This window comes from Oryctolagus cuniculus, chromosome 6, assembly GCF_964237555.1.
Source record: "Oryctolagus cuniculus chromosome 6, mOryCun1.1, whole genome shotgun sequence".
Classification (NCBI taxonomy): Eukaryota; Metazoa; Chordata; class Mammalia; order Lagomorpha; family Leporidae; genus Oryctolagus; species Oryctolagus cuniculus.
In genome coordinates, this window is record NC_091437.1 from 93903323 (window position 1) to 93918368 (window position 15046).

The following is a 15046-nucleotide window of genomic DNA, read 5'->3' on the forward strand; positions in this document are numbered from 1 at the left end:
ACAGGGCGTTCTACTTGGACAAGTCAAATTCACCATCCAACTCTACGTCCAAAGCTGCCTATGTAGATAAGGTAAAAAATAGATCATGTTTATTGGTGCTTTATTATTTATATATCTCCCTTTCATTTTTCTGCTGTTACTTTGAGCAATGCATAATTATACATATTTGTAGTTTCCAGTTCTTTTACCTCCATAGCAAAATATTTTAGACTCTTCATTAAAAATCTTAACAGCTGTGAATTGTATCCCATCTAAAGGGATTTCTACTAAACATGTTGAGCTTTATGTTTCTCACTTTTTTCTGCAGCTAATGAGGCCTCTCAATGCTCTGGATGAACTTTATCGACTGGTTGCCTCATTCATCAGATCCAAACGCACAGCTGCCTGTGCGAACACAGCTTGCAGTGCCTCTGGAGTTGGACTGCTCTCAGTGGCCTCGGAGCTGTGCGACAGGCTCGGAGCCTGCCACGTCATCATGTGTAGCAGTGGTGTGCATCGGTATGTGACTCCCCTGCCCTCCTGGCTGCTTTGTCATTGCATGTAGTGGTTCTGACTCCAGGAAATTAAAACCGGAAACACTCAGAGGATTCAGATGTATTTGGAAAAAGATTTTGGATGTTTGCTGGTTTTAGTTCTTGTATTTTCAGGGACCATTAGTTTATGCAAATAAAGTCAATCCCATATTTATATGATGGTGGCCTAGAATCTTATGCCCTTGCATTGCTATGTATTTGTACAAAACTCTGCATCCATTTTATTTACCATAGGTGTTTTCTTGCTAGGAACTGATGCAACTAACTCAACCAGACTTTCAGTGCACTTAATAGACATTTTAATATTCAGTGGTTCAGATCCCTATAGCCCACATATTCAGAGGTAGATGCTGTCTGGGGGTTGCTGCTGCAACCTCCTCCTCTGAGAATAATTATGGGCCAGGAGCTCTCACATTGTGCTTTTCTTGAGAATGCATGAGCACATTTTCAATGGATCTCATTCAGAGTTTGTCACAGGCATCTGTGCTCTGTCTGTAACCGCCAGGGAAAGTGTATGAATTTGTGTAGCTACATCAGACTCATCAGACTTGAAGTCTGAGTGGGAATCCCCAATGCAAGTCCCTCATCATAATCATCTGCCCCTCTTCTGTCACCTGTGCATTTTCACAAGCAATTAAAGCCATGTAGATGGAATTTTAGTCTTTTAACCTAAGCAGGAAGCTGGTGACACAAGACACAGCCCCTTCTTAGTACTAAGCCAGTTAGATTGTAAGGATGGTGTTTACTTATTTACTCAAAGGGACTCAGTAGTTAATGCATGAAGAGAACTGTGGTTACAGCTGTAAAAGGTGCTGTGAGCTCGCATAGAGAGCAGACATTCGTGTGCGAGTCTTAAAATGTGAACAGCAAACAATAAAAAATATTAACAAAATGGCAATAAAAACAGGACAAAAGAACATAAGATATAATAACAATGATAAAAATTAAAAATACTAGGATTCAAGAAAGTGTAAATGATTTAGGAAAGATATAGCTAAAAATCAGTTTCATAATGAAAATAGTAAAACATAATATACCAATAACATAATAATAAAAAATGGCACACACACATAACACTAGAGTATAAGAAAGTCGAAATAACTGGGAAAGCTAGAGATAAAGAATAAGATTTGGTGGGAAACAGATACTGAGGTGGTTTGACCTAAGAACTTACAAAGGAGAAGGTGATGCTGGAATTAGATTTTGATGAATCATGTTGTAGAGGTAGAAAGGGGAGAATGGCCGTTCAAGGCCACAGCCTCTCATCTGCACAATTCCATTTTAACTTGGTAATGCCACCTTCCAGCTTGCAAGCCCTATACAACACAGTGTTGCACATGAAAACTGACAGGACTATTTCTGTGAAAGCAACGTTAAGATATTTGTGATTGGCAAAATGTACAGAATTCCCCTTCTCCTTTATTTTATTGCTGTGTGCTTTGCACTCTATTACAGACTTGTTAAGAGCTTAATTGGAAAATATCTTCTACACTGTATGAGTCAAACATTATTTTATAATGTAATTTACTTCTGATAAAATCATGTTCACTCAGTCATTCATTCAGTCAGAAAATGTGCATTGAGCACCAGTTACATTCCAGTACTGTTCAGGTTGCTGAAAACACTGCCTTGAAAGGATAAAGTCTCTGTTCACATAGACTGCATTGGTTTGGGGGAAGTAGATGGTAAAGTAAACAAATTATGTAATGTGGCAGATGGAATAACTATAGGTAGAGAAGGTGATGATATAATAAAAAGTGGCACACTTTCCAAGAGAGCAATTTTGTTGAGATCCAGGTGAAGAGTGTATCATGCAAATGTCTCAGAGCAAAGTCTCCTGACCATGGACTTGGTCAGGACTTGGTAGTGAGCCGTAGAGCTCGCCTTGGGTTGGGAGCATGCCTACTGCATGTGAACACGCCTACTGTGTGCAAGAAGCAATGAGTCTGCTGTGGCCTTAACAAAATGGCATCACCTTGACGGGATATACTGGATATATATATAACAACCAAGAGCACGCGTTAGACTTTGAACTTATAAGCATACGCTCTTACCTCCACACTTAACTCAATCAAAGCTTGATGTAATCAATCACATTAATGTAATTGATTAATATAATTAAAGCTGTCATGTAATCCTAGAGACCATGACCCAGTTGTCCAAATTATTCTTTCAGTTGTTTCATGAGCAATTTTAGAATTTGACATATACTGCATAAGAGAAGCAGATCAGTTTTCTGCAACTATTGCTTAACTGCTGTATTCACTGATTGGTTTGTTAGAGTCACAAGTAACATTGAAGTTTTGGAATAGTTTGATTTTCCTTATTTCTACACACAAAATAATTCTAGCTTTAGTAATTTCATTTCAGGAGACATTTACTAAACTGTAAGCACACAAAAATAGACACTGAATTTAAGGTTAAAACCCTGCGAAAATTGTAATTGTATTTTCCTGTAATGCAGAATAAACTGAGAGTTTGACACAATCCTTAATTTTTCAGTGGAGACTATACTTAGATTTTTCACGATGATAAAATGTGTGCTAATTTATATTGGAATCCAGAATGCCACAGAAGGCTGTTCCTAAAATAATCCTTTAGTAATTCTAATTCTGACAGCTAGAGAGGAGCCCAAGCAGCTCCACACCTGCACAAAACATTAAACATGAGGGTTTACCGGCAGGTTCTGACAGAGGGCAGAAATTCACAGTGTCAATTAGAATAAATATTACACGAGCTATTTTTATCATTAACTTTTAAAATCAAGGTGCGAGCCAACAATATGCTCTCCACATTAGACAGTCAGATCTCTGCCTTTTCTGGTTTTATTGAGCAAAACCAGCAGATCTAAAATATTTTTAATGTATTGAATTATGCCGCATACTTTGGTATTAAAGGAAAGAATGTGGTTTTTCAGAATGAAAAGGCAGATTTAATTAGCATTAACGTCTAGATGTTTTAATGCCAACCTGAATCAGATGCCAAGACTGCACACAACAATGAATATGAGATTAGTATGAATAGAATCCAGGATGAATTATTAAAATCTTCTCCTAGCATTTTGCTTGGCCTCGTTTTATCAAATTCCCTCTCATAGGTAATCCTTTGTGTGCATTACAAGTCTTCTGATGAACTTTCCTGTCTGTACTCGTAAGCCATCCACTTAGGTTCAGCATCTCCATTGCCACTGAACAGTGGAAGAGAATAGGACTGTTTCTTTTTAAGATCAGGTTTTTGATTTGTATGCAATATAAAGAAGATCAAAAGGTAGTTTAGTAATGGAAAACTTCCCACTATTTCCTGTGAACATACCATTTTGCTTCATCTCTCACAACTCTGTCCAACAACATATATCTAAACAGCATCTTCTTGTTCTATATTAGTGTCTTAGATTGCTTGTACTGTTACAACAAAGTACCTGACACTGAGTAATTTATCAAGTCCAGGGATTTGTTTGCTCATGGTCCTAGAGGTGGGAAAGACCAAGGTCAAGGGGCTTTCAGTTTGATGTTTGTTAAGGATCCTGTCTCTACTTCCAAGATGGACCTTGAACATTGTGTCCTCACATGTTGGGAAAGACAAGGAACAGATGGAGGAGGCAGCTCCTTTGAGACTCTTTGTGACTTATTCATCTGCAGAAGGCCCCATGACTTGATACTCTCACACTGAAGATTCAGTTTCAAAATGAGTTTTGGAGGCTACATTCCGACCATAGCATATGGTTTCATAAGCTGCCTTATGCTCATAGCAGTATATACTTATTTTCCAAATGTGCACCTAGACTTTGAATGCACTCCGCAAGTTCATGTATCAGAAACATCCCATTGCCATAGTGTTGGGATGGCCCATGGAGAGGTGAATAAATCGTGATGAGTGGCGTTATTGTCAGAATGGGTTATTCCGAGTTCAACCCTCTCGTTCTCTCTGTTCTTGAACTCTCTTGCCTCTCTGCCTTCTGTCATGAGACAGAAGGCCCTCAACAAATGCTGGCCACTTGACCTTGGACTTCATAGCCTCCAAACCTATATGAAATACATTCTGTTCTTTGCAAATATCTAATAAAAAGGATTCTGTAAATAGCAGCACAAAATAGACTCAGGCATTCTTTCTCGTCACTTTTCATTGCTATATAATATTCCAGAGAGCTGGTGTAGCATAATCTTTGAAACTCATAGTTCAGTATTTCCTTCTCACTTGTACATAATGCCAACATTGAGGCATCTTTCTATATAATGCTGTTCTAATTTGAGGGCTTTTTAAAGTGTACCCTTTGTAACTTTTTTTTAAGATTATTATGTGAAAGGCAGACACACCGAGAGACAGACAGACAGAAATAGTTCATTCACTAGCTGACTTCCTAAATGCTCACAGCAGCCAAGGCTGGGTCAGGTCAAAGCCAGGAACCTCCCAGGTCTCCCATGTGGGTAGCAGGAATCCAAGCACTTGAGCCATCTGCTGTTGCTTCCCAGTGTGCACATTAGCAGGAGACTGGAATCCTAAGTGGAGTCTGGACACCAACTTGGGCCCTCTGATATCGGGTGCAGGCCTCTCAAGGGGCATCTTAATTGCTATACCTAACATACATCCCAAATGTCAGATTTATTTTCAGTTAGGCTAAATGAAATAATTAAAACTACAACAACAAGAACCCTCCAGATAGAATTACAGTGTGTAAAAGCTTAAGCCTTTTTCATTAATATGTTGCTGTTTAGGTTCCCAAAAGGATTTTCCTCAGGCGCACAAAGAGCAGTAAGGTTGATAGTTGTATGGTACTTTCCTGCTTACCTTTTGTGCAGAGGGGGTTAGAATTCATTTAAAAATTGTATTTCTTTGCTAAACATACAGTTGTATTTCAGTGGCACCTTAATTTATACTTCTTTTTTTTTTTAAATATTTATTTGAAAGGCAGAGTTACAGAGAGAGGAAGAGACAGAGTGAGAGGTCTTCCACCTGCTAGTTCACTCCCCAAATGGCTGCAATGACTGGGCTGGGCAAGACCAAAGCCAGGAGCCTGGAGCTTCTTCTGGGTCTCCCATGTGGGTGCAAGTGCCCAAGCACTTGGACCCGGATTGGAAGTGGAGCAGCCAGGACTCAAACTGGTGCCCATATGGTTTACTGGTGCTGTAGGCAATGGCTTAATCCTCAATGCCACAACCCTGTCCCCAGTTTATGCCTCTTCATTAGCAAATGAAAGCACTTGGTGTCTTTTAAATATTCTTTTTTACAAAGATTTATGCTACTTTTATTGCGCATATACCTTCTTTGTGGGCAAAGTTATTTTTGCCAAATTGAACCTCTCTAATGTGTTGAATCAGCACTGTAGCTTTTCAAGTTCTCTTTTGTATCCATGCCAGTTATTTGTTGCAGGCAATCAAAAAGCTTGCTGCAGGGGTTTCTACATTTTTCTTTCATTTCTTACTGTAGCATCCTTCCATTCAATGTGGCATTTTAATTTGTTTGGTTCTTTATTCTCGCCCCTGCTTAATAGCCAACTGTTTGTAACCAATATAAATCAGTATATTGCAGATGTTATAAAATCCAAGGCATGAGTCTTACTGAGTCCAAAAACAAAGATGCTGTTTTCCTCCCTACTACATTAGTTTATGCTTCTTTAGGCAGCGAAACAAGTGATTAGAAATACCCAAAGGCTACCTGAAGCAATAAAGGATATGTCAAAGAAATTTCTGGTGAGGACAAGAACTCTGGAATCAGTTTTTCTTTCTAAGGTCTTGTTTTCATGGTTTTGTCCTCCTCCCTTCACCATGTATTTTTACAGTGATTATCGGTGGTGCTAGAGTCTTGGTATGGCTGTGTGGGAGATTTGATTGCAAGTCTCTTGCTTCTGAACAGCCTGTGATGTCTTTGAACCCAGTCACTGGGAGCAGCACACAGGGATTACCCTTTGTCTTTGTGCTTTGTTGTGAAGGTGACTCTATTCCAGGACACAAGGCCCCCGTTCTGTCCCCCAGTGGGGGTTTGTTAGCTCCACCATCAGGAGGGGCATCCTGCATTGGGAGTTCACAAGCACCAAGCTATAGTTGATTCCATAACCCTATTATGTATAGAACCCCACACAGGTATCAGAAGGCAACAGTCTGTGATGAGGCCAGCCTGTTACCATTGTCAAAACACAAAATAGTGATGACCATCAAGCTGCTTTAATTCCGAGTCATCTCTTCTTCCCTTGCCTTACCAAAAGAAACTTACATGAGAGGGCTTTAAAAAAATCATTTGCAAACAGAATAAAAAGATAATGTGGGGCTGAGTGTTTGATGCAACCGTTAGGCTGACAACTGGGATGCCCACATTTCTTACTAGTAGCCTGATTGAGTCCCAACTTTGCTCTCCCTCTGTCCTTCTAATATTCAGCCAGTGAGGTAGCAGATGATGTCTCAAGTTCTTGGGTCCCTGTCACTCACATGGAAATCTGGCTTCAGCCTGGCCCAGTCCTGGCTGTTGTAGGTATTTAAAAAGTAGACCAGAGATTTCTCTCTGTTGGTCTCTATTTCTATCTTTCTGTGTCTTTGCTTTTCTAAGTCAATAAATAAATAAAATTAAGATAATGTGCATTTTCCATGAATATTTTGAAGTTCAAACGGTAGGACCTAAAGTGTGATTATAAGCATTTTTTAAAGAAATGGAATCCAGGATCTAAAATATAAAAACAGCTAGAAAGAAATGTATATTCCTTATTTGGTTAATGATATCATTTTTATTTCAAATGAAGATGAGCAATGTAATGACTCTTGGTTATATAAGCAATTGCAAAAGTTTTATTTAGGTAACTATTAATTAGCAAGTTTTAAAACTACTTCTGTTTGAGCTGTTGAAGGACTCTTTCTTTATAAGGTTGTATTCTGTCATTACTGTGACATGAAAGGACGAATTGACAAATAGGCCCAGATTAGGTAATGCAGAAACTTGTAAAAGTAGAGCATTCAAGGTAACCTGGCTTAGGGAATCAGAGTCCCAATGGAGCAGGTGATGAAGCTGCATCTTTTCTTCACGATGTGGTGAAGATATATTAAATGAGAGGAGTAGGTTTAAACTCTGGGGATTTCCAAATGTAGGTTAGACTTTAGGTATGGGAGAGAAAAATCTAAAATACTTCAGTAAACAAATGAAGATTTTAAATGTATACACTTATTTTTTGTGTGCAAAAGTGTTTGGAGAGATCCAGTAATGAGTTTAGAATGACACACTTTAATTTTAAGTTGCTAGAAATATGGCTAAATAGAAAAGAAGAAACATTCCTACTAGCGCACGATCCAGAGGTATTGTGCGTTCCCAATTAAAAAAAAGTCTAAAATTATGTTCTAGTCTTTAAAATGTAAAAATCTAATACTTCAACAATGAGGCTCTGAGGGAGAGACATAAAATATAGCCTGATCATGATCAATTGGTGATACTATATTTTCATAAGTTTAAACCTTCACTACTCTGTTTTTTTCATTAAAAGTATGTCTAGAATTTTAAATTATACTGAATCGTAAAATGCACAAACACTGAAATTCATCTCATTTAGGCAACCAGATAATGCAGGAATATTCTGTTAAAGTTGCAGAAAGAAATAAAATATTTCCAATATGATTGAAGTTTCATTCTTTTACCCTTTTTCATTATCTTTTTAAAGAAATTTTTTTATTTAATTTATATTTTATAAATTTAATGAGTACATCTTTAGGAATACAGTGATTCTTCCCACCATACCCTCCCTCCTGCCTCCACTTCCTCTCCTCTTCCTGCTCCCTCTTCCCTTCCCAGTCCCATTCTCCATTAAGATTCATTTTTAATTAACTTTATACACAGAAGACCAACTTTGTATTAAGTAAAGATTCCATCTATTTCCACACATGCACACACTAAATATAAAAAAAAAAAAACTGCTTGAGAACAAGTTTTATGGTTGAATCTCATAGTACGACTCATTTAGGAAAGAGGTCCTGCATGGGGAGTAAGTACACAGTGCCTCCTGCTGTTAATTTAACAATTAACACTCTTATGTATCATGTTAGTAACCACCTGAGATTCATAACATGAGCTGCCTAGGCTGTGGAAGCTTTTTGAGTCCACAAACTCCATCAGTATTTAGACAGTGCTGTAAGCAAACTGGAAGTTCTCTTCTCCCTTCAGAGAAAAGTACATCCTTCTTTGATGGCCACTTCTTTCCACTGGGGTCTCACTCACAGAGATCCTGCATGTAGAACATGTTTTTTGTGACATTGTCTTGGCTTTCCATGCTTGAAATGCTCTCATGTGCTTTTCAGCCAGAACAAAATGCCTTAAGGGATGATTCTGAGGCCAGAGTGCTATTTAAAGCAATTGTCATCTATGTCATCTATGTCATCTATCTGCTATGGACTGCTTCCCATTTTGGAGCATTCTCTCCTTTTTATTTCTATCTATTCTTGTTACTGGAAACTAGATCATATTTATATAGCCCCTGTAACACTTAGTTCTATCCATATGTTCACTTTAACACTTAACTTGGTCACTTTAACACTTGAGATGGCATTTTTACCACTCACCTTAACAGGATTTGGGGTCCCATGGGAAGTTTTTAAACTGTACACTTGGAAGTAAGTTTGCAGGCATGCATGCAGAACTATAGAGTTTTAGTTACAAACTTTCTCATCCTTCTCTTATTCCCACTCATTTTTTTCCAAGATCTGTTTTGCAATTGACTTTATACACATATTAGGTAAAGACTTGAACTAATGGTATTCAGAAAAAAAAAAAAAAACAAGAAATAAAAGAAAAGAAAAATAGAACTGTTCCTCAGTAGTCATGACAAGGGCTATTCAGGTTATTGCTTTTCAAAGTGTTCAAAGTGTCAGTTTCACTTTTTCTGGTTTCCTTTTAGGCACTCCGTTAGTTCTCACAGATTAGGGAGAACATGTGGTATTTGTCCCTTTGAGACTGGCTTATTTCACTAAATATGATGTTTTCTAGAATCTTCCATTTTGTTGCAAATGACCAGATTTCATTTGTTTTTACAGCTGCATAGTATACCATGGTGTGCATATCCCATAATTTCTTTATTCAGTCTTAAGTTGATGGGCATTTAGATTGATTCAGATAACTCTTTAATTTGCTGATTTCGTTTCCCCTGGGTAAATTCCCAGGAGTGGGATGGATGGGTCATATAGTACGACTATATTCAGATTTCTGATGTATCTTCAAACTGTCTTCCATAGTGGTTTTACCAGTTTACATTCCTACCAACAGTGGATTAGAGTACCTTTTGCTCCACATCTTCACCAGTGTTTGTTGTTGTTGATTTCTGTATGAAAGCCATTCTGACAGGGGTGAGGTGATACCTCATTGTGGTTTTGCTTTGCGTTTCTCTGACGGCTAGTGATCCTGAGCATTTTTTCATGTGTCTATTAGCCATTTGTATTTCCTCTTTTGAGAAATGTCTGTTTAAATCATTTGCCCATTTCTTAACTAGGTTATTTGTTTTGTTGTTGTTGAGTTTCTTGATCTCTTTGTATATTCTGGTTATTAATACTTTATCCGTTGCATAGTTTGCAAATAATTTCTTCCATTCTGTCAGTTACCTCTGTAACCAACTGTTTCTTTTGTAGTACAGAAGCTTCTCAATTTTTTGCAATCCCATTTGTTTTTATTTTGGCTTTGATTTCCTGTGCCTTTGGAGTCTTTTCCAAGAAGTCTTTGCCTATGCCAATTCCTTGAAGGGTTTCCTCAATACTATCTAATAATTTGTTAGTATCAGGTTGTAGGTTTAGGTCTTCAATCCATTTTGAATAGATTTTTGTGTAGGGTATAAGGTAGGGGTCCTGCTTCATACTTCTGAATGTGGAAATCCAATTTTCCCAGCACCATTTGTTGAAGAGACTGTCCTTTCTCCAGGCATTGGTTTTGGCTCCTTAGTCAAATGTAAGTTGGTTGTAGATGTTTGGATTGAATTCCAGTGTTTCTGTTCTGTTCTATTAGTCTATCCATCTGTTTTTTTAACAGTACCAGACTGTTTTGATCATAACTACCTTTGTAGTATGTGTTGAAATCTGGTATTGTTGCCTCTGGCTTTGTTTTTGTTGTATAAGATTGTTTTAGCTATTCAAGATCTCCTATGTTTCCAAATGAATTTCAGCATCATTTTTTTCTAGATCTCAGAAGAACGACCTTGGTATTTTAATTGGTATTGCATTGAATCTGTAAATTGCTCTCAGAAGAATGGACATTTTGATGATACTGATTCTCAATCCATGAACCTGGAAGTTTCTTCCACTTTTTTGTGTCTTCTGTGTCTTTCTTTAGTGTTTTATAATTCTCATCATAGAGATCTTTAACTTCCTTTGTTAAGTTTATTCCTAGGTATTTGATTTTTTTTTTTTTTGGTAGCTATTGTGAATGGCATTGATCCTAGAAGTTCTTTCCCAGCCATGGCACTGTCTTTGTATATAAAGGCTGTTGATTTTTGTGTGTTGACTTTATATCCTGCTACTTTGCAAAACTCTTCTATGAGTTCCAATAGTCTCTTGGTGGAGCAACTATATATAGAATCATGTCATCTGCCAATAGGGATAATTTGGCTTTCTCTTTCCAGTTTTAATCCCTTTGATTTCTTTTTCTTGTCTAATGACTCTGGCTAGAACTTTCAGGACTATATTGAATCGCAGTGGTGAGAGTGGGCATCCTTGTCTGGTTCCGGACCTCAATGGGAATGTCTCTAACTTTTCCCCATTTAATAGGATACTGTCCATGGGTTTGTCATAAATTGCCTTGATTGTGTTGAGGACTGTTCCTTCTGTACCCAATTTGCTTAGAGTTTTCATCATGAAAGGATGTTGTATATTATCAAATGCTTTCTCTGCATCTTGTCGCTCCCCGTCTTCGTGGAGGAACGACACAGGACCTTGCGCTGTTTTTTTGTCTGCTCGGCCCTCCCCGGGTTTGCTGCTGGTTCTTCCTGGGTTGGCTACCGACCCTTCCACCTCCGTGGAAGGGCGGTTCCCCCTGCAACTTTCCCCACTTGCGCGGGGGAGCGGCACACCACCGGCCGGCTCTCTCGGGGGCTGCTCAGGTGTTCCTTCAGATGTTCCTGGTGCATGTTGTCTCTCTCCTCCTTTATAGTCCTCTTCCACCAATCCCAACTCTGCTACCCACACGCTGAGTACACTGCTCTCCTCCAATCAGGAGCAGCTCCTGCAGCTTGTCAAGTTGGTGAGAAGCAGCTGGGTAGAAGCTGTTTGCTCCTCTCCCAGCACCATATTGTGGGAGAGCAGATGTATAGAATAAGTCTTAATTCCAGTAACAGTATAGTCCGAGTTGCTCCCCACGGCATCTATGGAAATAATCATATGGGTTTTGTTCTTCAGTTTGTTGATGTGATGTATCACATTGAATCATTATCTTTTATAAAACTTCTTTGCCCTAAAAAGGTGGTCACATTTGTATATTCCATCACTATCCTGTAAGTTTTGGTTTTTCTTTGCTCTATTGATATAAATCTTGATAATTTAATATGATAAATTATTTTAAAATAGCCATTATTGGGGACACTGCTGTGGCACAGCAGGTTAAGCCACCATCTACAGAGCCAGCATCCCATATAGATGCTGTGGTTCGATCCTGGCTGCTCCACTTCCAATCCAGCTGCCTGTTAATGTGCTTGATAAGTCAGTGGAGGATGGCCCAACTCCTTGGGTCCTGGCACCCATGCGGGAGACCCAGAAGAAGCTTCAGCTTGGCCTATCCCTGGATGTTATGGCCATTTGGAGAATGAACCAGCAGATGGAAAATCAAAAATCTCAATGTCTTTGTCTCTCCTCTCTCTCTCTGTAACTCTGCCTTTCAAGTAAATAAATAAATAAACCTTTTTTAAAAAATCCACCATTTTCTTAAATTTGAAGTATTGTGGGTGGAGATTGATGAAACAATATATATGAGAGTTTATATGTGATTACCTTCCATTATTAAAGCAGAAAATGTCTAGGTAGCCATAGTATATTAATTGTAGCTTAATAAAAGAAGGCAAATACATAATGAGTTATCTTTCACCTGAATTTGCCAAGCTAAACTTTATTATCTGAGTGTTTAGCATTTCCTCTCTTAAATACAGGTTTGCTTTCTATAGTTTCAGGTGTCTGTGATCAGCAAGGCTTAGTATAGTATAAGATAATTTGAGACAGAACACATTCACATGACTTTAATTATGCATATTGTTATTGTCCTACTTTATTATACATTATTATTAATCTCTTACTGTGCCTAACTTATAAATTAAACTTTCTCATAGGTATGTATGAGTAGGGCAGAACATAGTATATATAGGGTTTGGTGCTATCCGCAGTTTTTGGTGGCTGCTGTGGGCCTTGTGATGTATGCCTTTGGATAATTGATTAGTAAAATTGATTGGAGTATTTACATTACTCAATTTTATTTTTATTTAGCTATTTTACAATGATAAGTACAGGATCTACTTCAAAAACTATTAACTAGGGCAAGACTTTAATAGTTATTTTAAACAAACTGAATTTATAGTTTTTCCTAAATATAAAAATTATATAAACAGCAAAACAAAATTTCAGTCATTTTCTGGGAAACATTCCTGAAGGCAAGACATAAGCCAGACCTTCCATCTTCCAGAGAATGGAAGAAATCTAGGTATCTCACTAGTATTTCTTAAGCCTATGTGTTAAGAATTTCCCATTTGTACATGTGAGAAGTAACATGGAGGAAGATGAAAGAATGAAGCAACAATTTGTGGTTTTGTCATGTTAGTCTTAAGTTGGCAATAGAGCATGCCATGAATTCAGGAGTATTTCAGAGACTGAGATTTAGCATTCATTAAGCAAGGAGATAGAGGTGACACCTGTAACAGCTTTCAAAGCATGAATAGTATTCATCAGGTAATAGAAATAAAGAAAGATGGTTCAGTGCAAAGGGGTCTGAAAAGATAACACTGAAGTGTAGATGGCCCCTTTGTAGGAGAACACGGGTGCTATTTTGGGATAGTCAGGTGAGAGGGAAGCCCCACTGTGAGATGAAGCCAACTATTTAGGCAGGTTGCAGAATGGAAGGCCCAAATTGCTAGGATAAGGTCACTGAAGGGTTTTCAGAGAATGGTAAAAGAAAATAACATAGGGAGCTTCAAAACATCCATGGGAAAATGAAATTAAAAGATAATACCAATTTTCCATGAACTTTTTAAAGCCCCTTTATTTTTAAAAATAAAGATCATTATCATAGTCTATAACAGTACAAGGATGGAGGCAGGTGAACAGTAGGATTTTATGCTAGTATAGCAGGTGATGATGAGACCTAAAACTAAGGCATTGGCACCCAGGTTACAAAGGAAAAGAAAGATGTGAAAGTTATTCAGCAGATAATTGGTGAGAAAGAGAATAGCGGAGGGAGGTGGTGTTTTACTGAGAATTCTCCAGAGAGACAGAACCAACAGGAAGTCTAGGTGAGAGAAAGATGTTTGAGAGGGCACTTACTGGAGAAATTGGCTCACTCAACTGTGGCATTCCCAAAGTCCCAAGACAGGCCATCTGCAAGTTGGAAACCCAGGGAAGCCACAGCATGGCTCAGTCCAAGTCCTAAGACCTCTGAACCAGGGAGCTGATTGTATAGCTCTTAATCTGGGGCTCAATGCCTGCAGAGATGCAGGTACAGGTCCTGGAGTCCAAGGCTGGAAGACCTGGTGTTCTGATATCCAAGTGTAGGAGAAGAAGGGCATCCCAGCTCTATAAGAGCAAGAGCTGGAACTTGTCCTTCCTCCACTCTTTATTCCTTCTGGAGCCCCCAGCAGATTGGATGGTGCCCACCCAGGTTGAATATGAATCATTGCTAGCTGTCCATGGGCTCACATGCCTGCCTCCTCTGGCAACTCTCCCAGACACACCTGAGTTTCCCTTTCCCTGAAAGAGGGACATGCCTGGAGCCTGCTGAAGCAGGCTTTGCCTTCATCAGGTTATTTCTTAATTTAGTCAAGTAGATATCCCAAATCAGCATCACCGATTGATTGACCAGCTGGGAAATATGTGCAGGTCAGGGGCTGCCACAGGAAGAATATATGCATTTTCCTTTGAGGGGATTCTGGAGAGGGGGATTGAATTAATTCATTACACTGCTACACACTGGATTATAGGTGCCCTGAGAGGGATTGCCAGTCAGCAAGGACTAAAAGGCTAATTAAGCATACAACAGTACTGAAATGAGTTCATGGAATTCCAATGCCCTGCTAATGCTACCCTGGGAGGCAGCAGGTGATAGCTCAAGAACTTGGGTTCTTAATCACTTCTCTGCCTTTTGGCTAAGATCAAGTGTGAAGAACTTGGGTTCCTGCCACCCATGTCAGACTCAGATTGAGTTTGTGGCTCCTGGCTTCAGGCTGGCCCAGCCCTAGCTGTTGCAGCCACTTGGGGAATAAACCAGCAGATGATGGATTTCTCTGTCTCTCTGTTTCTCAAACAAATAAAATAGATTAATAAAAATTTTTAAAGGTTCATGAAAAATAGGATTAAAATACATTTTGGTGCAAT

The 15046-nt window shown here is 38.7% G+C and overlaps 1 protein-coding gene across 2 annotated transcripts in view; it reads left to right on the forward strand.

Moving 5' to 3' along the window:
* Positions 1-15046, forward strand: part of PREX2 (phosphatidylinositol-3,4,5-trisphosphate dependent Rac exchange factor 2) — a 326634-nt gene that overhangs the window by 268271 nt on the left and 43317 nt on the right. For both annotated transcript variants that reach the window (XM_017341384.3, XM_002710460.5), the window contains exons 36-37: positions 5-71; positions 308-498. In XM_017341384.3, the coding sequence (XP_017196873.2) occupies positions 5-71; positions 308-498 (258 nt within the window). The remainder of the gene's footprint in view (positions 1-4; positions 72-307; positions 499-15046) is intronic.